The 22,529-nt window shown below is 41.7% G+C and overlaps 1 protein-coding gene across 4 annotated transcripts in view; it reads right to left on the bottom strand.

Moving 5' to 3' along the window:
• Window positions 1-22,529, bottom strand: part of LOC133563838 (carbonic anhydrase 12-like) — a 37,528-nt gene that overhangs the window by 5,602 nt on the left and 9,397 nt on the right. The window contains exons 1-4 of one of the 4 annotated variants that reach the window (XM_061918101.1): window positions 18,252-18,377; window positions 18,045-18,065; window positions 10,972-11,151; window positions 8,398-8,540 (exon numbers count right to left, since the gene is read on the bottom strand). In XM_061918101.1, coding sequence (XP_061774085.1) covers window positions 8,398-8,540; window positions 10,972-11,151; window positions 18,045-18,065; window positions 18,252-18,309 — 402 coding nt within the window. In that variant the 5' untranslated portion in view covers window positions 18,310-18,377. Of the gene's footprint in view, window positions 1-8,397; window positions 8,541-10,971; window positions 11,152-18,044; window positions 18,066-18,149; window positions 18,378-22,529 lie in introns of those variants that run through there. The other 3 variants (XM_061918100.1, XM_061918102.1, XM_061918103.1) reach the window with 3 other exon arrangements.

Below are 22,529 nucleotides of genomic sequence, written 5' to 3'. Positions count from 1 at the left end.
ATGTATATATGTATAAAAAGGTATATACAGTATAGGTATATATGTATGTATATAAAGGTATATACAGTATAGGTATATATGTATGTATATATGTATATAAAGGTATATACAGTATAGGTATATATGTATGTATATATGTATATAAAGTATATACAGTACAGGCGTAATGTGATCAAACTTTCTTGTTCTTGTCAAAAGTCTAGCAGCCGCATTTTGTACCAACTGTAATCATTTAATTCTAGACATGGGGACACCTGAAAATAATACGTTACAGTAATCGAGACGAGACGTAACAAACGTATGGACAATGATCTCAGCGTCTTTAGTGGACAGAATGGAGCGAATTTTAGCGATAAAACACGCCAAAACATGTATCCTTTATCATAGCTACACGTTTGGCAAAAAAAAACGCATGAAAATCAGTGGTATTCAGTGAGGTCGGATGAGTTAAATGCGCTGACAGGTCATTGCTCCTGCCAAATGACTGGAGCAGATCACCACTCCAAGATGGCGGCCCCGCGTCTTGTCAGCACAAGTCGATGCTGCGTCTACTTATAAGATGTCTATGGTTCATTACGTCACTTGTGTGGTCAGAAGACAAATACCAAACTGTCATGTGTTTGGCAGCCAAATTGTGTGTTCGGTGCAGTGCGTTGTCATAATAGTCATTTCAAGTAAAAGTTCAATTCCCCATCATGCCATGAGTCCAAAAAAACATGTCATCAAAATAACTGTGGTTGTGGAGTTTGAAGTGACTTGAAACGATTGCATGAATAACTGACATCCTGTGTCCAGTGTCGACAGACTCAGGTCAGACCACAGCACCTCATATGTGGCTCTGCAGCCGCTGGGATGCAGCCATGTGAATACATTTGGGCGGCAGTGGCTCAGGAAACAAAGAAGGTCTTCCGGTAACTGATCGGTTCCAAATTCAAAACCTCCTTTCCCCTTCCCGGTCCCTGCTTCTCTGTCCTTGCCCAAGACACTTCCCCCACCTTGCCTCCAGTGCAGCCCACACTGGTGTATAAATGTGAGTAAATGTTGAGTGATGGTTGAGGAGGCTGATGCCGCAATTTACAGGCCACGTTTTCATCAGTTTACCCCATGTCAGCTGTGGCCACAAATGCAGTATTTCCAACTCCTCAGCAAGGAACGTCACTATTGGCTGTCCTAAAAGTCGCTAGATGACATCATTGCCACATTTTCATTATTTATGGGAATGGACACTGTAGCAGAGATGAAAATGTGAGTTTCAAAGAATTATAATTATGATTATGATTTCTTTTTTTAATTCTATGGTGTTTTTTTAAATACATTTTGTTCTGCATTGATTAATGCTATAGTATCAAATTTGATAAAAAAAATAATTCCATCCATCCATCCGTCGTCTTCCGCTTATCCGAGGTCGGGTCGCGGGGGCAACAACCTAAGCAGGGAAACCCAGACTTCCCTCTCCCCAGCCACTTCGTCTAGCTCTTCCCGGGGGATCCCGAGGCGTTCCCAGGCCAGCCGGGAGACATAGTCTTCCCAACGTGTCCTGGGTCTTCCCTGTGGCCTCCTACCGGTTGGACGTGCCCTAAACACCTCCCTAGAGAGGCGTTCGGGTGGCATCCTGACCAGATGCCCAAACCACCTCATCTGGCTCCTCTCGATGTGGAGGAGCAGCGGCTTTACTTTGAGCTCCTCCCGGATGGCAGAGCTTCTCACCCTATCTCTAAGGGAGAGCCCCACCACACGGCGGAGGAAACTCATTTTGGCCGCTTGTACCCGTGATCTTATCCTTTCGGTCATGACCCAGAGCTCATGACCATAGGTGAGGATGGGAACGTAGATGACCGGTAAATTGAGAGCTTTGCCTTCCGGCTCAGCTCCTTCTTCACCACAACGAATCAGTTTGCAGCCGAGTGTGAAGCGACCGGAATGAGAATCAGCACCTCCAAGTCCGAGTCCATGGTTCTCGCCCGGAAAAGGGTGGAGTGCCATCTCTGGGTTGGAGAGGAGACCCTGCCCCAAGTGGAGGAGTTCAAGTACCTAGGAGTCTTGTTCACGAGTGAGGGAAGAGTGGATCGTGAGATCGACAGGCGGATCGGTGCGGCGTCTTCAGTAATGCGGACGTTGTACCGATCTGTTGTGGTGAAGAAAAAAATAATTGATGGGAGTGATATTCACTAACGAACCAAATCTAATCACTGGTTCATTAACATAAAGGATGTAATTGGGACGTTGCAGTGATTCTATAGTAGCCTGACATGACATTAAAGAAATATATTCATCTCGCTCTTTAAACCAAGGCAGATACAGTGGCAGCATTGCACATGCCCATTTCATTTGCAATCTGGAGGTGTGTGGGTCTCCTCTCTGATGAGCTGGGGAAGTGAATTATTTACTATGTTTTGCATATGGTGAATGTTTATATTCATCTTGGAGAAAGCAAACCAATAGTTTAACTAGTAGGGAATTCAGTTTGGGCACATAACCCAGGGCCCTCTTGTACTGATATTTGTGTGTGGATTAGTTCTCGCGGAAGAAAAGGCAATACAATTGGACCTCGGTATGTATGCAAAGGTAATAACCCTATCTTTGAGAAGGGACTACATGTTTAGCTTGATGACAACATTTAAGTTACGGCTGACGTCTGTTGTTTTTCAGTCACTTATACACAAACATCCCCTTTGTGGTCAGGATGTGCTCTCCTGACCTAGCACTCACACACACAGACCTCAGGAGGCAAGAATACCAAATAGATGGTTTGAGTCCTCCAAGTTAGGCGTTCTTCATTTTTGACCCGACGTCCTCCATGAACTGCAGGCCTGTATAATGACGCTCGTTTGTAATAAAGCAACTTTTTGTTCAGTACAGTGTCTCCGACGTCTCTTTTGATCCAGCCGCACTGCCGTGTCATCCTTCTGTCCGGACGAGGATGACAAGACCAAAAATACACATCTCCAGTGAGCGTGATGTTCAACTTTTGTCACAGAGAGACACACACAGACAATTTCGAGGTGAGTAAGTGACTGAGGGTCCCTCTTGTTTTCATGTGTTATTATATTTTCTTGCCTTTTGGTCCGGGACCCTTTGGGACTGTGTGACAAGGGGTGTCACTTTCGTGACCTCTGTGGTGCTTTTTTGTGGACTTCTGAATCTGCCTCCCGTGAGCCTTTTGGCCATGGAGACCAGCTGCTGGGTGTCTGCCACACCGGAGTCGGTTTGGAGGGACTGGAGGAGATGCGGATGAGGGGACAGGGCTGCGGAGCTAGCACTGAGCGACGGGATGGAAAGGCTTCGCTGTGCCTTGACTGGGTGAGCAGGTGTCAGACACCTCAGTCACCTTGGACGTATCCTCGCTCATCCATGCGGACTGGACACTGGCCGAGAGTGGAGTGGGCTGTCTTGGTTGCTTTGATGGGTCTGCTCCTGTCTCTGGCCATGCTCCCTCCACCCCAGCGGACGATGGCGTGGAACACCGCAGAGGTCACCACAGTGGATATGTTTCTTTTACTTTTTATTCATAGCTGTATGTAGAAGTGTCTGGTTGTATCTGCTGCTTTAATGTCTTTAACGTCCTCTGTGTTCTTTGATGTTTGATGTTTCCCTCCTACACACATGTAAGAGGGATGTGTTCTATGGCTATGAGTTGTTTTTTTCCCTTGGCCTCAATCTGCACCCCCTCTCCAGGGCCCAGGCTAAAACCCATTTTTTTATTTTATTTCAATCTTCTATTCCCCCCACCCCCCACCCTTGTTTACCTGTATCTCACCTTTTTTGTAAGGGGTGCTGGAAGCCGGCAGACCCGTCAGCGATCCTGTTCTGTCTCCCTGTAATGTTTGTCTGATCTTGAATGGGATTGTGCTGAAAATTTGAATTTTCCTGAAGGAACTCTCCTGACGGAATAAATAAAGTACTATCTAATGTAATCTAATCTAATCTAATCTACAGAAGGCAAATCAAATTAGGTGATGTATTGAAGTGTGACAGTAAAGAAACATTTTAATTTAAAATTCCAGTCGAAACTTTCGGCTAGGAACTCAGAAATTCCGACTTCCTACTTGAATGGAGCGGACCATAAAAGTCCAGACGACAAATGATTTGCGCACGGTCGCAGCACCAGCTGACCGGCAGCACTCGTCACTTGCTGATGACACATTCACCTCAGTCTCCAGGACTTTAAAAAAAGTCTCCAATAACACCAGGAAATGTAGCTAGATTTGTCGCTTGTAGCTGATGACTTGCATTGATTGGAATCAGACAGTAATGATGATAACGCCCACATTTTCAAATGGAGGAGAAAAAAAGTTGTCCTTTCTGTCCAATACCACATGAAAGTGGTTGGTTTTTGGCATCTAATTCATCCAGCTTCCATACACTTTACAAAAAAACATTGGCGGCAAATTCCGTAGCTTGCTTGATTGACATTCACGGCACCCGAGGGTCTTGTGAGATGACGCTGGCTGCGGCCAGTTCATCATTATGAAAAAATGACAGAGAGGAAGGCGAGAAACACTTTTTATTTCAACAGACTTTCGCGCCGTCCCTTCCGTCAAAACTCTAAAGGCCGACTGCACATTTCCTATCTTCACAATAAAAGCCCTGCTTCATGCTGCCTGCGCTAACAAAATAAGAGTCTCGGAAAGCTGGCGTGCACAAGTGATGTGCATGCCAGCTTTCTGAGGGATCGCTTGTGCACGCCAGTTTTCCGAGACTCTGTATTTAGCTAGCGCAGGCAGCATGAAGCAGGGCTTTTATTGTGAAGATAGGAAATGTGCAGTCGGCCTTTAGAGTTTTGACGGAAGGTACGGCGCAAGAGTCTGTTGAAATAAAAAGTGTTTCTCGCCTTCCTCTCGGTCATATTTTCATAATAATGATCTTGCAGCAGCCAGCGTCATCTCACAAGACCGTCCGGTACCGTGAATGTCATTTAAGGGACGTCTTGGTGAAGATTGATGATCACTAATTTTTAGGTCTATTTTTTTTAAAAGCCTGGCTGGAGATCGACTGACACACCCCCCGCGGTCGACTGGTAGCTCGCGATCGACGTAATGGGCACCCCTGGGTTAGAGTGTCCGCCCTGAGATCGGTAGGTTGTGAGTTCAAACCCCGGCCGAGTCATACCAAAGACTATAAAAATGGGACCCATTACCTCCCTGCTTGGCACTCAGCATCAAGGGTTGGAATTGGGGGTTAAATCACCAAAATGATTCCCGGGCACGGCCACCGCTGCTGCCCACTGCTCTCCTCACCGCCCAGGGGGTGGAAGATGGGTGATGGGTGAAATGCAGAGAATAGTTTTGCCACACCTTGTGTGTGTGTGACAATCATTGGCACTCTATCTTAAATATAGGAGACAGTTTGGCTTGCATTCACATGGAATTTGAACCAAATTTGCATCCAACCATCCATTTTCTACCGTGTGTCCCTCTCGGGGTTGTGGGGGGAGTGGAATTTTAGTTAATTTACTGATATTTCACATTTGATTTCCCCATACAAAACATGCAACCCCCCAGAGATTGCGTACTGAAAGGGGCAGCCCTGATTGCATTAGTAAAAAAGTAAGTCAAATGATTGGATACCTCTTGTGAGTCTTCACTTGCCATGAGTACAAATAGAAACACCGAGAAAAACGCTTTGGGGGGGACTTAACATTACGTGTGTGTTACTTTAAATAGTAGTGTAAGCAAATACGGTAGGAGAAAAAGGCTGAAGGGGTTTGCACTCATTTTGTCACGTGCAGGTAAGAGTCTCTTAAATAGGGAGAAGCAGTCGTGCATCCATCCATCCATCCATTTTTCTACCGCTTATTCCCTTTTTTTGGGCTTGCGGGGGGCGCTGGTGCCTATCTCAGCTACAATCGGGCGGGAGGCGGGGTACACCCTGGAGAAGTCGCCACCTCATCGCAGGGCCAACACAGATAGACGGACAACATTCACACTCACATTCACACACTAGGGACCATTTAGTGTTGCCAATCAACCTATCCCCAGGTGCATGTCTTTGGAGGTGGGAGGGGCCTATCCCCAGGTGCATGTCTTTGGAGGTGGGAGGGCCTTATCCCCAGGTGCATGTCTTTTGAAGTGGGAGGAAGCCGGAGTACCCGCAGGGAACCCACGCAGTCACGGGGAGAACATGCAAACTCCACACAGAAAGATCCCGAGCCTGGGATTGAACCCAAGACTGCAGGACCTTCATATTGTGAGGCAGACGCACTAACCCCTCTGCCACCGTGAAGCCCGTCGTGCATACAAACGGTCCCAGAAATAATCAATCCTCGAGCACTGACGAGCAGGCGAGGCAGGGATAAATAGCAGCCTCATTGGCAACTGCAACCAGGTGTGCCGGGTTGCCATTCAGGGATAGGTGAGGGAAACCAGTGCTCAGGGAGACATGCAGGAAATGGAACAAAATTGAGAGCGCCGACAGGAAACACCAAAGAAGGAACCACCACCAGAAGTGAAGTGACGGATCGTCACATTGTCGTTATTAAACACACTCCATCCATCCATCCATTCATTTTCTACTACTTGTCCCTCTTGGGGTCCTGGGGGTGCTGAAGCCTATCCCAGCTGCATTTGGGCGGAAGGCGGAGTACACTGTGGACAAGTCGCCATCTCATCGCAGGGCCAACACAGATAGACAACATTCACACTCACATTCACACACTAGGGCCAATTTAGTGTTGCCAATCAGCCTATCCCCAGGTGCATGTTTGGAGGAGGGAGAAAGCCCAAATACCCGGAGGGAACCCACGCATTCACGGGGAGAACATGCAAATTCAATCAAATCCATCCATCCATCATCTTCCGCTCATCCGAGGTCGGGTCGCGGGGGCAACAGCCTAAGCAGGGAAACCCAGACTTCCCTCTCCCCAGCCACTTCGTCTAGCTCTTCCCAGGGGATCCCGAGGCGTTCCCAGGCCAGCCGGGAGACATAGTCTTCCCAACGTGTCCTGGGTCTTCCCCGTGGCCTCCTACCGGTCGGACGTGCCTTAAACACCTCCCTAGGGAGGCGTTCGGGTGGCATCCTGACCAGATGTCCGAACCACCTCATATGGCTCCTCTCGATCTGGAGGAGCAGCGGCTTTACTTTGAGTTCCTCCCGGATGGCAGAGCTTCTCACCCTATCTCTAAGGGAGAGCCCCGCCACCCGGCGGAGGAAACTCATTTCGGCCGCTTGTACCCGTGATCTTATCCTTTCGGTCATGACCCAAAGCTCATGACCATAGGTGAGGATGGGAACGTAGATCGACCGGTAAATTGAGAGCTTTGCCTTCCGGCTCAGCTCCTTCTTTACCACAACGGATCGGTACAACGTCCGCATTACTGAAGACGGCGCACCGATCCGCCTGTCGATCTCACCATCCACTCTTCCCTCACTCGTGAACAAGCCTCCTAGGTACTTGAACGCCTCCACTTTGGGCAGGGTCTCCTCCCCAACCCGGAGATGGCATGGGGAGAACATGCAAACTCCACACAGAAAGATCCCGTGCCTGGGATTGAACCCAAGACTGCAGGACCTTCGTATTGTGAGGCAGACGCACAAACCTCTCTGCCACAATCGAATCCAGGACCTTCTTATTGTGAGGCACCAGCACTAACCGCTGTTACACCGTGCTGCCCTAAACGCACTCCCTTAAACTTAATTTTGATTCAGCGAGTTCATTTTAAATATGTAACAAACACACTCATGCAACATTAGTTCAACATACACAGGAAGCATTTTTTGCATGTATCGATGAGCTGTGTCAAGTGATATGGAAATGCAGAATTTCTTAGTTCGCATGTTAACATTTGACAAGTGTTGTCATTTCACTTAAATATAGTAGAAACATTTAAGTCTCACCTTAAAACTCATTTGTATACTCTAGCCTTTAAATAGACTCCCTTTTTAGAACAGTTGATCTGCCGTTTCTTTTCTTTTTCTCCTATGTCCCACTCTCCCTTGTGGAGGGGGTCCGGTCCGATCCGGTGGCCATGTACTGCTCGCCTGTGTATTGGCTAGGGACATCTCTGCGCTGCTGATCCAACTCCACTTGGGATGGTTTCCTGTGAACGGGACTCTCGCTGCTGTGTTGGATCCACTTTGGACTGGACTCTCGCGACTGTGTTGGATCCATTATGGATTGAACTTTCACAGTATCATGTTAGACCCGCTCAACATCCATTGCTTTCCTCCTCTCCAAGGTTCTCATAGTCATCATTGTCACCAACGTCCCACTGGCTGTGAGTTTTCCTTGCCCTTATGTGGGCCTACCGAGGATGTCGTAGTGGTTTGTGTTGTGGTTTGTGCAGCCCTTTGAGACACTTGTGATTTAGGGCTATATAAGTAAACATTGATTGATTGATTGATACTGAGTAACTGATGAAACGTTTAGCATCACCGCTGAGCAGTTTTGTGTTTATTTACCTCTGCAGCATACTGCTTGCTGTTGACCGTGTGCTCGGAGCCCAAAGGCTTGGTGACTGAGCCCCAGTGGAGGTGCAGCTGAGCTGCAGAGTAGCGTTGAGGCAGGTTGGAAATGTACATTGTGGACGGGAGTGATAGAAATACTGTGGAACAGAGGACATACAAAGCAGTAACGTTTTCACTTTCATTGTGACTGAACATAGCGTTAAAAAAAAAGTCAGTTTGTTTGCCTGCATTTCAGTTGTCCCGATACCAATATTTTGGTACCGGTAACAAAATGTATTTCGATACTTTTCGGTACTTTTCTAAATAAAAGGGACCGCAAAAAATGGCATGATTGGCTTTATTTTAACAATATATCTTACGGTACATTAAACATATGTTTCTTATTGCAAGTTTGTCCTTAAATAATATAGTAAATGTACAAAACAAGTTGTCTTTTAGTAGTAAGTAAGCAAACAAAGGCTCCTAATTAGACATATGCAGTAATATATTGTGTCATTTCCCATTCAATTATTTACCGGTACTTTTTAGAGGAGTAAAATATCGAACATGATTAATTAGTATCGCAGTACTATACCAATACCGGTATACCGTACAACCCCAGCCTGTATGTTAGTTAATAACATAAAATGTGTTAAATTACATTTTTTTTTATGTAATCCTGCTGAAAACTTAAACAAGCAACATATGTTTATTGCTGTGAATTATTTCCGGACATGACTGCGATAATTTTTTTCCGAAGAAGAAATATTTATATATCAAATATTGTCAAAGCTCCAGCATTAAAAATTGTTTATGACCTTCTAAATAAATCATAAGACCACGAAATAGCACGCTTTAATCATCTTTACACTCTTCCAATCCACTAAAGCTGCCTGAGGTCGAGCCAATCAAGGGTTTGTTTGGTCTTGTCTACTGGACAATACTATTGTAGTATTGATATTTTTGTTATTCAGTCATTCTTATACTTAAAAAATTCTTAATTTAGGACCCAAAAATTTAAAAATATGCTTTTATAAAATAACTAAATATCTGCGATGTGGTGGAAGCGCTACAGTCGAAGCTACAACAAAGACGATGGATAAAATAAACTGTCAAAGGTGAGGCACGTAAGTAAGACTGCCGACAAAACTGCGCATCCGGAAGATACTGTCAGAAAGCGGCTTAAAGATGATCTTTAAACATAATCTGTGCAACATTTTGACCAAATAACTCCCATTACATGTTATGTAGACCACAAGGAAAAGTTTTACATTTAGGAAAAAAAATATATATATTATGACTCCTTTCATGCACCTTATATATGAAAAATAGATCTAAATCAGGGGTGCCCACACTTTTTCTGCAGGCGAGCTACTTTTCAATTGACCAACTCGAGGGGATCTACCTCATTTATATGTATCATTTATATTTATTTATTTATGAAAGAGACATTTTTGTAAACAAGTTAAATGTGTTTAATGATAATACAAGCATGTGTAACACATATAGATGTCTTTCTTTCACAAAGACAAGAATATAAGTTGGTGTATTACCTGATTCTGATGACTTGCATTGATTGGAATCAGACAGTAATGATGATAACGCCCACATTTTCAAATGGAGGAGAAAAAAAGTTGTCCTTTCTGTGAGATGACGCTGGCTGCTGCCAGTTCATTATTATGAAAAAATGACAGAGAGGAAGACGAGAAACACTTTTTATTTCAACAGACTTTCGCGCCGTCCCTTCCGTCAAAACTCTAAAGGCCGACCTGCACATTTCCTATCTTCACAATAAAAGCCCTGCTTCATGCTGTCTGCGCTAACAAAATAAGAGTCTCGGAAAGCTGGCGTGCACAAGTGATGTGCACGCCAGCTTTCTGAGGGATCGCTTGTGCACGCCAGTTTTCCGAGACTCTGTATTTAGTTAGCGCAGGCAGCATGAAGCAGGGCTTTGATTGTGAAGATAGGAAATGTGCAGTCGGCCTTTAGAGTTTTGACGGAAGGTACGGCGCGAGAGTCTGTTGAAATAAAAAGTGTTTCTCGCCTTCCTCTTGGTCATATTTTCATAATAATGATCTTGCAGCAGCCGGCATCATCTCACAAGACCCTCCGGTACCGTGAATGTCATTTAAGTGACGTCTTGGTGAAGATTGATGATCACTAATTTTTAGGTCTATTTTTTTAAAAAGCCTGGCTGGAGATCGACTGACACACCCCCCGCGGTCGACTGGTAGCTCGCGATCGACGTAATGGGCACCCCTGATCTAAATAGACCATTTATCGGCAGTGCGCTTTACAATCCGGTGCGCCCTATGGTCCGGAAAATACGGTACATTAGTCGCGCCAGGTAATAAGTTGCACTGTCAATTTTGGAGAAAATGAAAGGATTTTAAGTGCAATCTATAATTTAAAAAATACGCTACTCGTATAGCAGGTGATTATTTCCTCGAATGAACATGGTGCTCTATCATTTGGTTGACAATAAGAGTGTGTGAAAAATAAACTCTCATTTTCTGCTCCATGTTTGCTCCCAAATAAGGAAAGTGGGACGTTGACACACGCCTTATGTGCTATTAACAATATACTTACGTGTATGTCCGTTATTTCCTAGAACTAGCTCTTCATTAGTTGGCAAGGCATAGTTGTGAACCCCAATTGGAAGTAAAGTAGGGTCGAACACCAGCTTCTCTGTCTTGAAGTCCACTGGTGACTGCACCGGTCCACCACAGTAAGGAAAGTTTTTGAACCACTGAGTTTCTCCATTTGACCCTGTAAGTAGATTCCATGCATCCATTATTTCTTCAGCTTGTGCGTCACGACAGGAAATGCTGATACCTTTTTTAATACACTCCACTGGGGGTAAAAACAATGTAGCTGTTTATGGTTCTCCTTTAAAAGGTCCCCTATTATTAAATACTGAGATTTTATTGATGTTCTAACCGTGAGATGTGTCACTGGAGCCAAAACTAAATGTGTCAAAATGTAATCATCTCCCTCACTTTTGAGAGAATAGGCGCTCAAATGGCACCTTTTGAAGCTCTAGCTAGCCATGCTTTCCTTATAAAAAACAGACTTCTCTGCACATCTTCAAATAAATCCTAGAGAAACAATAATTATATAAAGCTTCAGCTGTAATTGTGATAGTTATCTTCAGAAAATCGGAATCGATTCTATTCATAACTTTTATGGACAGAATTTCTAGGCGCAGTGAAGGCGTTGAGGGGTTCCGGTTTGGTGACCGCAGGATTAGGTCTCTGCTTTTTGCAGACGATGTGGTCCTGATGGCTTCATCTGACCGGGATCTTCAGCTCTCACTGGATCGGTCCGCAGCCGAGTGTGAAGCGACCGGAATGAGAATCAGCACCTCCAAGTCCGAGTCCATGGTTCTCGCCCGGAAAAGGGTGGAATGCCATCTCCGGGTTGGAGAGGAGACCCTGCCCCAAGTGGAGGAGTTCAAGTACCTAGGAGTCTTGTTCACGAGTGAGGGAAGAGTGGATGGTGAGATTGACAGGCGGATCGGTGCGGCGTCTTCAGTAATGCGGACGTTGTACCGATCCGTTGTGGTGAAGAAGGAGCTGAGCCGGAAGGCAAAGCTCTCAATTTACCGGTCGATCTACGTTCCCATCCTCACCTATGGTCATGAGCTTTGGGTCATGACCGAAAGGATAAGATCACGGGTACAAGCGGCCGAAATGAGTTTCCTCCGCCGTGTGGCGGGGCTCTCCCTTAGCGATAGGGTGAGAAGCTCTGCCATCCGGGAGGAACTCAAAGTAAAGCCGCTGCTCCTCCACATCGAGAGGAGCCAGATGAGGTGGTTCGGGCATCTGGTCAGGATGCCACCCGAACGCCTCCCTAGGGAGGTGTTTAGGGCACGTCCAACCGGTAGGAGGCCACGGGGAAGACCCAGGACACGTTGGGAAGACTATGTCTCCCGGCTGGCCTGGGAACGCCTCAGGATCCCCCGGGAAGAGCTAGACGAAGTGGCTGGGGAGAGGGAAGTCTGGGTTTCCCTGCTTAGGCTGTTGCCCCCGCGACCCGACCTCGGATAAGCGGAAGATGATGGATGATTGGATGGCATTTGACAACCAAACAATTAAACAAGGCGACTCGGTAAAAAATCTGGGTATTATCATCGACCCAACTCTCTCGTTTGAGTCACACATTAAAAGAGTTACTAAAACGGCCTTCTTTAATCTCCGTAATATTGCTAAAATTTGCTCCATTTTGTCCACTTATGACGCCTAGATCATTATTCATGCGTTTGTTACGTCTCGTCTCGATTACTGTAACAAATTATTTTCGGGGCTCGCCATGTCTAGCATTAAACAATTACAGTTGGTACAAAATGCGGCTGCTAGACTTTTGACAAGAACAAGAAAGTTTGATCATATTACGCCTATACTGTATATACCTTTATATACATATATACATACATATATACCTATACTGTATATACCTTTATATACATATATACATACATATATACCTATACTGTATATACCTTTATATACATATATACATACATATATACCTATACTGTATATACTTTATATACATATATACATACATATATACCTATACTGTATATACCTTTATATACATATATACATACATATATATCTATACTGTATATACCTTTATATAAATATATACATACATATATACCTATACTGTATATACCTTTATATACATATATACATACATATATACCTATACTGGCTCACCTGCACTGGCTTCCTGTGCACTTAAGATGTGACTTTAAGGTTTTACTAATTACGTATAAAATACTACACAGTCTAGCTCCAGTCTATCTTGCCGATTGTATTGTACCATATGTCCCGGCAAGAAATCTGCCATTCATTCGGGCTCCAGTTCTCTGGAATGCCCTCCCGGTAAAAGTTTGAGATGCTTCCTCAGTAGAGCATTTAAGTCTCATTTAAAACTCATTCGTATACTCTAGCCCAGTAGTTCTCAAATGGGGGTACGCGTACCCCTGGGGATACTTGAAGGTATGCCAAGGGGTACGTGAGATTTTTAAAAAATATTCTAAAAATAGCAACAATTCAAAAATCCTTTATAAATGTATTTATTTGTTGATGACTGAAGTACTGATATCAACCAAAGCTCCTCATCCCACCCCCTGGATTGTAAATAATGTAAATAATTCAATGTATATACTCTGATGATTAACTTGTGTGATGACTGTATTATGCTGATAGTATATATTTGTACCATGAATGAATTAACGTGGACCCCAAGTTGAAGAACTTATTGGGGTGTTACCATTTAGTGGTCAATTGTACAGAATATGTAATGTACTGTGCAATCTACTAATAAACGTTTCAATCAATCAACTAATCAATTGAAAAACAGCAACAATTCAAAAATCCTTTATAAATATATTTATTGAATAATACTTCAACAAAATATGAATGTAAGTTCATAAACTGTGAAAAGAAATGCAACAATTCAGTGTTGACAGCTAGATTTTTTTGTGGACATGTTCCACTAATATTGATGTTAAAGATTTCTTTTTTTGTGAAGAAATGTTAGGAATTAAGTTCATGAATCCAGATGGATCTCTATTACAATCCCCAGAGGATTGATGATTTCTTCTATGTGTAGAAATCTTTATTTCTAATTGAATCACTTGTTTATTTTTCAACAAGTTTTTAGTTATTTTTATATCTTTTTTTCCAAATAGTTAATAAAAGACCACTAAAAAAGAGCAATATTTTGCACTGTTATACAGTTTAATAAATCAGAAACTGATGACATAGTGCTGTATTTTACTTCTGTATCTCTTTTTTTCAACCAAAAATGCTTTGCTCTGATTAGGGGGTACTTGAATTAAAAAAATGTTCGCAGGGGGTACATCACTGCAAAAAAGGTTGAGAACCACTGCTCTAGCCTTTAAATAGACCCCCTTTTTAGAACAGTTGATATGCAGTTTCTTTTCTTTTTCTCCTCTGTCCCCCTCTCCCTTGTGGAGGAGGTCTGATCCGGTGGTCATGGATGAAGTACTGGCTGTCCAGAGTCGGGACCCAGGATGGGTCACTAATTGTCACTAATTTAGTTTTTAGTTTTGAGAATCTGCCGTGCTGCTGATCCGCCTCTGCTTGGTATGGTTTCCTGTTGGCTCCAGTTTGGACGGGACTATCGCTACTATATTGGATCCACTTTGGACTGGACTCCCACGGTTACGTTAGATCCACTATGGATTGGACTTTCACAATATCATGTTAGGCCCGCTCGACATCCATTGCTTTTGGTCCCCTGGGGGGGGATTACATATGCGGTCCTCTCCAAGGTTTCTCATAGTCATCATTGTCACTGTCACCAACATCCCATTGGGGTGAGTTTTCTTTGCCCTTATGTGGGCTCTATCGAGGATGTCATTGTGGTTCATGCAGCCCTTTGAGACACTGGTGATATAGGGATATATATATATATATATATATATATATATATATATATATACACATCTTCTACTGCTTATCCCTTTTGGGGTAGCAGGAGCTTATATCATGATATATACGTGTATATATATTAGGGCTGCGAATTTTTGGGTCTCCCACAATTCGATTCAATATCGATTCTTGGGGTCACAAATCGATATCGATTTTTTTCATTTCGATTCGATTCGACTCTCGATTCAAAAACGATATTTTTCCGATTCAAAACGATTCTGTTCTTTATTCATTCAATACATAGGATTTCAGCAGGATCTAACCCAGTCTGCTGAATTGCAAGCAGAGTAGTAGATTTTTTTTTTAAAAAAGCTTTTATAATTGGAAAGGACAATGTTTTATCAACTGATTGCAATAATGTAAATTTCTTTTAACTATTAAACGAATCAAAAATATGACATATTTTATATTTGTGAAAACATTGGACACAGTGTGTTGTCAAGCTTATGAGATGCCATGCAAGTGTAAGCCACTGTGAGACTATTCTTTTTTTTTAATTTTTATAAATGTGTAATGATAATGTAAATGAGGGATTTTTAATTACTGTTATGCTGAAATTATAACTAATATTCATACTGTTGTTGATAATATTAATTTTTGTTTCACTACTTTTGGTTTGTTCTGTTTGGTGTTTGTGTCTCCTCTCAATTGCTCTGTTTATTGCAGTTTTGAGTGTTGCTGGGTCAGGTTCGGTTTTGGAATTGTATTGCAGTGTCATGGTATTGCTGTGTATTATAGAATATGCTTAAATCTAGCCTCATGAAAATACATTTTATCGCAATTTATAACTCTAATAAGAACATTTGGCTTAAATTTACCTTATAACACAGACATTTCACTTTATGTGATGAGAACAACTTGCTTAAAATTAAACCTGATTTCTGATTTTAGGACTCTTTATATTTTTAGTCACAACATTAATCCTTATAATAATGTATTTATTACTCACTTCATTTTCTGGAATCTCAAAGTGCTACGGTGTGGCGAAGAGACAGGAAAATTTTTTTCAGAATTCTTGCCACGCAAATTTTGCTTACACAATTCGCAGATTCTCTTGCTTAAAAAAACTAAAACGTGTCTCATTTTAAGATCATTTGGACTTGTCTTTAGCATTTGCAGTGTATGTCAAATTTAGTTAGTTGAACTTACTTGCTCATTCCTAATTATGCCGTTGAAATAGCAAGATGAGCAGTACTTATAAAATGACATCACTTCACGCGTCGTATAGTTTCAATGTGCAATTAGAAAACAGTGTTATTGTTGAAGGTGGTAGGGTTGGTATAGTCCAGGGGTGCCCATTACGTCGATCGCGAGCTACCAGTCGACCGCGGGGGGTGTGTCAGTCGATCTCCAGCCAGGCTTTTAAAAAAAATAGACCTAAAAATTAGTGATCATCAATCTTCACCAAGACATCACTTAAATGACATTCACGGTACCGGAGGGTCTTGTGAGATGACGCTAGCTGCTGCAAGATCATTATTATGAAAATATGACCGAGAGGAAGGCGAGAAACACTTTTTATTTCAACAGACTCTCGCGCCGTACCTTCCGTCAAAACTCTAAAGGCCGACTGCACATTTCCTATCTTCACAATAAAAGCCCTGCTTCATGCTGCCTGCGCTAACTAAATACAGAGTCTGGGAAAACTGGCGTGCACAAGCGATCCCTCAGAAAGCTGGCGTGCACATCACTTGTGCACGCCAGCTTTCCGAGACTCTTATTTTGTTAGCGCAGGCAGCATGAAGCAGGGCTTTTATTGTGAAGATAGGAAATGTGCAGTCGGCCTTTAGAGTTTTGACAGAAGGGACGGCGCGAAAGTCTGTTGAAATAAAAAGTGTTTCTCGCCTTCCTCTGTCATTTTTTCATAATAATGAATTGGCAGGAGCCAGCGTCATCTCACAAGACCCTCGGGTGCCGTGAATGTCAATCAAGCAAGCTATGGAATTTGCCGCCAATGTTTTTCTTGTAAAGTGTATGGAAGCTGGATGAATTAGATGCCAAAAACCAACCACTTTCATGTGGTATTGTACAGAAAGGACAACTTTTTTTCTCCTCCATTTGAAAATGTGGGCGTTATCATCATTACTGTCTGATTCCAGTCAATGCAAGTCATCAGAATCAGGTAATACACCAACTTATATTCTTGTCTTCGTGAAAGAAAGACATCTATATGTGTTACACATGCTTGTATTATCATTAAACACATTTATCTTGTTTACAAAAATGTCTCTTTCATAAATAAATAAATATAAATGATATATATAAATGAGGTAGATCCCCTCGAGGGGGTCAATTGAAAAGTAGCTCGCCTGCAGAAAAAGTGTGGGCACCCCTGGTATAGTCTTGAGTCAGTTGTGTCCTTGTCAAGCGGCCACCAGCTGTTCTCTTGACCACTGTGACAACCCTCTGGATGACTTGAACCTAACTGGGGGTGAAATCCTCTACGCTGCATTTCTTCCTTTCCAGCAGAGTGTTTTTACAAGTGTGCAAGGTGACATGACTCAGTGAATCACCACTATAGTTTGTAAGCCAGACAGAGCGGAGCTTGAAATTGTTTCTAAATCCCACGCCTAGGGACTGCAGACGCATGATTATTACCTACAAAGACTCATTTACTCTCATTAATGCCAAACCACTGTTATGATCAAACACAGACAAGGAAGAATCAGACCATTTAATTGAAAAATGTACTATAATTTGCCTATAAATAGCTGCATTGGGACAATACTTATACTTACCGGGTACTTATTATTGTTTGAAACATGAGCCAAACTAGAAAAGTTACATGTTTAATTGCAACAATTTAGTCACTAATTTAGTTTTTAGTTCTGAGAAGCATTGGCACAATAACAAAATAAGCCGTATGCATAGGCACCTTTTGACAAAGAAATATATCATTTAAAAAGTTTATTCAAAGCTCAGCAAGATATAGTATTTGGAGTATGTTTAAGTCATGTTAATATTTCACTATAATTGTAAGATATTCATGCATGTTTATTTAATAAAGTATATAATTTACAATAAGTATTGATAAGCAATTGATGTTAGATATTATTTAAGTGTACACTAGAGAGCTCATTAGTGTATTCTTCAATAATAGTTTCCACAAGCATACAATTACTAAATAATTAAAACATTACAAATATTTCACATGCAGAATAGAAAAAAAAGAAAAAGTATGATTAAACTTACTGGTGTACCCCCATGTGGCACCTAAAACACAAATCAAAGTTCCACTGTAAGTAAAAATGCAGGTATAAAAACTTTTTCCAAAATGAACAAACACAAACATTATACCTCTTTGACCTTTCATAAAGCGTCCACTTATACAGTTGCCACAACAGCCCCACAGGATACAGTGAAACAGAAAGTAGCATCTTCCCATGAAACGCATCTTACCGTGCACCACGGCCACTTGCAGTAACAGTGCCATGGGTGTGACGCACAAAAGCAGCATCTTGATGTCCCTCAGACTGACGTGGATCGGGTCGTGCAACAAACCACAAGCATTCGCACTGCTTTTAAGCGCCTATTGACTTTCATTCTAGACTTCGTTGACGTCACAACACAACCAGCCCACTGTGTCTTCTTATCACACATGCAATCTTTGCCAAGTGCCTCTGGGCGAGTCTGTTCTCATACATGTTAGTTTACAGTTTAACACCCGGGGACTCTATCTATCTATCTATCTATATGTCTCAAATATCGGGTCACCAATACATACATACATACATACATACATATATATATATATATATATATATATATATATATATATATATATACATATATATATACATATACATATACATATACATATACATATATATATATATATATATATATATACAGTATATATACATATATACATTTTATATATATATATATACACATATATATATATACATATATACAAGTATATATACATACATATATACATATATATACATATATATATATATATATATATACATATATACATGTGCTTACCAAAGGCATGCGGTAAAAGTAAGCATGCGCTAATTATTTTAAAACCTCTTCTCACTCCGGCACTTACCAAAAGCATGCAGTAAAAATTTGAGTGTGATGTAAGCTTGGACCTTAAATCCTTTATGCGATTTCAAATTACCGGTATTGAAATCAGCCTCCTCCATTTTGAAAATGATGACAGGTGAAGTGTCACTCGTGATGTCACGAGTTTGACCAGGCAGTAATACTAAGCGTGCGCTAATCATTTTGCGAAGTGAGCTTGACCTGGCAGTAATTCAAGGCAGGCGCATACTATATGCCCTGCGACAATTCAAGGAAATACGGTATGTGTATATATAATTATATATATATATATATATATATATATATATATATATATATATAATTCAAGGAAAGACGGTATGTGTATTTATAAATATATATAAATATATATATATATATATATATATATATACTGTATATATATATGGCGATATCGAGTCGATAACACCAACAAAAGCGATGCGTTGATGGTAAAACTGCAAATCCAATAAGGACTTTTTGCCAAATTTCACACCCCCTAGAGATGCAGGCTCAGGACAAGTTTCGTCATTTCTCACAAAATCGCCAGAAAAAGTAAGGTGTTTTCTGAAGAAGTGCTTATTGGACTCTATTGCGCTGATATGCCCGGAGAAGAGGGGCGCATTTGACAACGTGTCACTGTCCTGCCGCACTGTAATGAGGCGGGTTGAAACCATCGCTGGAAACTCGGAGCTTTAGCTGAAGAACAGAACGGCCGACTTTGACTGTTTTTCGCTGGCTTTGGATGAGAGCTCCGATGTACACGACAACTGCCCAGCTGCTCATCTTCTTACGTGGGATAACTGCAGAATTTCAAATCACGGAGGAGTTGGCAGCCATCCAGTCAATGAAAGGGATAACTACAGGTAATGACTTGTTCACAGAGGTCAATGAGTGTTTGGACATGTTAGGACTGAAATTGGACAAACTGGCAGGTGTGACAACAGATGAGTGTCCAAATATGACGGGGAAAAATATTGGCCTTTTAAAGAGGATGCAGGATAAAGTGACAGAAATTAACCCTGTGCAAAAATTGACATTTTGCATTGTATTATACATCAGGAAGTGTTGTGTAAGACAATGTTAAAATATAACCATCAAAAGCAATCTGCTATTGAATAAAGTTGAGTTAGGTGAAATGAAATTATTATTATTATTATTATTATTTATCTTACGGTATATAAAAATTAATATTGAGCCAAATTTAATTGAAATATTTTCGATGTGGCCCTCCACCAGTGCTCGGGTTGCTCATGCGGCCCCCAGTAAAAATTAATTGCCCAACCCTGGTCTACTGTGACGCCATAGGTCAACCGAAAAATAAATTAATTTATCCGTGATAAAATGAAACAAGTGCGGTTATAAGTGCATGGACTACAATTGCGGACATGCGCACATTTTCAGGACTTATGCAGATCCCAAATAGACATCAGCAGATACCAGAAGGTAAGAAAAGTCGGTAGGTAATATGTCTGCTAATGTGTTCCATTTTTTGGTCCTTAATAATACTCGTATGATTAATGCGCCGATAATACATTAAGCAGTGCGGCTTCATAGCTTACCAGAGTCGTACTAAAAACATTTTGACATATTCTTGAGCGTCGTCTGTAACATTTACAGTTTCGGTGTTGTTTACTGCCATCATATTGCAGTCTATACGTATCTCTTGTGTATGACTTCCTTCTACTGGTCACACTCAGGGGCGTCACTAGACCTAATACTGTACTGGGGCACACCTGGGGCACAAATAATTCATGTGAGCGTGCAAAGCGCGCAAGCAAAAACATTTTTAGCACTTATTTATCTTAAAAAATACATAAATAGTGCTTCAAACTATGAAATCATATCAGATTATGTTGTATGGATCTTTGATTAACCACCTGAAATTAACTAATGCATTTGACCTACTTGTGCACTTTTTTACTCCAGACCTCTAAACTGCTACTGGTAAAAGCAAAAAGGAAGAGCAATGAATCTTTTTGAAATATTTATTGCAGTAATCATCTGCAAATTTAACATCTACAAAAGTAAAACAAAAAATAAAGCACCCCTACATATCGGGGTTCTTTTATATTATTTAATTTCCATTTATGGCAATGTGGCTAGTCGTATTTCAGATACACAAAACTATAAAATATACACAAAACAATAAAGCCACATTGTAGAATAAATGAAAAACTGTTGTGTGTCTGTTCAGGGAATCATTTTCTGAGAAGTAAACTGTAACGTCTCCTTTTCATTTTTGCAAAGTGGTCAATCACTCTGGACAGACATGGAAATATTACAGTAACTGTTATACAGTTGACCAGTGGTTCCCAACTGCTGTCTCCTGACATAAAAGTGGATTGTGTGTCATTTTCAGTGAGTCGCACTCACATGTGTGCATGAAAAAAAAAAAAAGTTTAGAGAGAAGAAAATCAAATTGTGGCAACAAAACCAGATTATTTTAGCCTTTTTTCTAGTGACTATTAGTGAGTATTTTAGCAAAAGGCAAACCGACTATCAAGTTGGAGGAGGACTCAGGACAGACATGGAAATATATATTTTTTAAATCTAAATGGGGCAACAAAACCAGATATTTTCAGCCATCTTTCTGAAAACAAATACAGAAATGTTACTATTTTTTCTGGAAACAAAACCAGATGTTTTAGCTGTAGCCATTTTTCTGGTGACAAAACAAGATTATTTTAGTCAAAGTCACACCGATTAACAAGACAAGTCTACTGTGCTATTTTTCTGTGAAATAAACTTGAATGATTTAAAAATTTGCATCACGACTTTATGATATGGAAAAATGTTTTTCTTCCTGAAGATAAAGCATTTGAGAAGCACTCAACTCACACATGCTTACTCCAAATCATCATTGATGCAGAACCAGCAGACAATAACCAACATTATGTTTCATGTTCATTGGAAATTCCCCCGACAGCTCGTACAGCAAATGAAAGCCTCAATCAATGCGTATTTTAGGGTAAATGAGGGAATAAGCGGTAGAAAATGGATGGATGGTTGAAATGAACTGTTATTTTTTTCGCTTGCTATAACTTTATTTTAAGAAGGGGGACCGGAGGGTGTGTTCCAACTATCGTGGGATCACACTCCTCAGCCTTCCCGGTAAGGTTTATTCAGGTGTACTGAAGAGGAGGCTACGCCGGATAGTCGAACCTCGGATTCAGGAGGAACAGTGTGGTTTTCGTCCTGGGCGTGGAACTGTGGACCAGCTCTTTACTCTTGGCAGGGTTCTTGAAGGTGCATGGGAGTTTGCCCAACCAGTCTACATGTGCTTTGTGGACTTGGAGAAGGCATTCGACCGTGTCCCTTGGGAAGTCCTGTGGGGAGTGCTCAGAGAGTATGGGGTATCGGACTGTCTTATTGTGGCGGTTCGTTCCCTGTACGATCAGTGTCAGAGCTTGGTCCGCATTGCCGGCAGTAAGTCGAACACATTTCCAGTGAGGGTTGGACTCCACCAAGGCTGTCCTTTGTCACCGATTCTGTTCATAACTTTTATGGACAGAATTTCTAGGCGCAGTCAAGGCATTGAGGGGTTCCGGTTTGGTGGCCGCGGGATTAGGTCTCTGCTTTTTGCAGATGATGTGGTCCTGATGGCTTCATCTGACCGGAATCTTC

Source organism: Nerophis ophidion, linkage group LG12 (genome assembly GCF_033978795.1).
Source record: "Nerophis ophidion isolate RoL-2023_Sa linkage group LG12, RoL_Noph_v1.0, whole genome shotgun sequence".
NCBI lineage: Eukaryota > Metazoa > Chordata > Actinopteri > Syngnathiformes > Syngnathidae > Nerophis > Nerophis ophidion.
The sequence above is the reverse complement of the archived record's forward strand: the minus strand, read 5'-3'. Positions and strand labels throughout refer to the sequence as shown.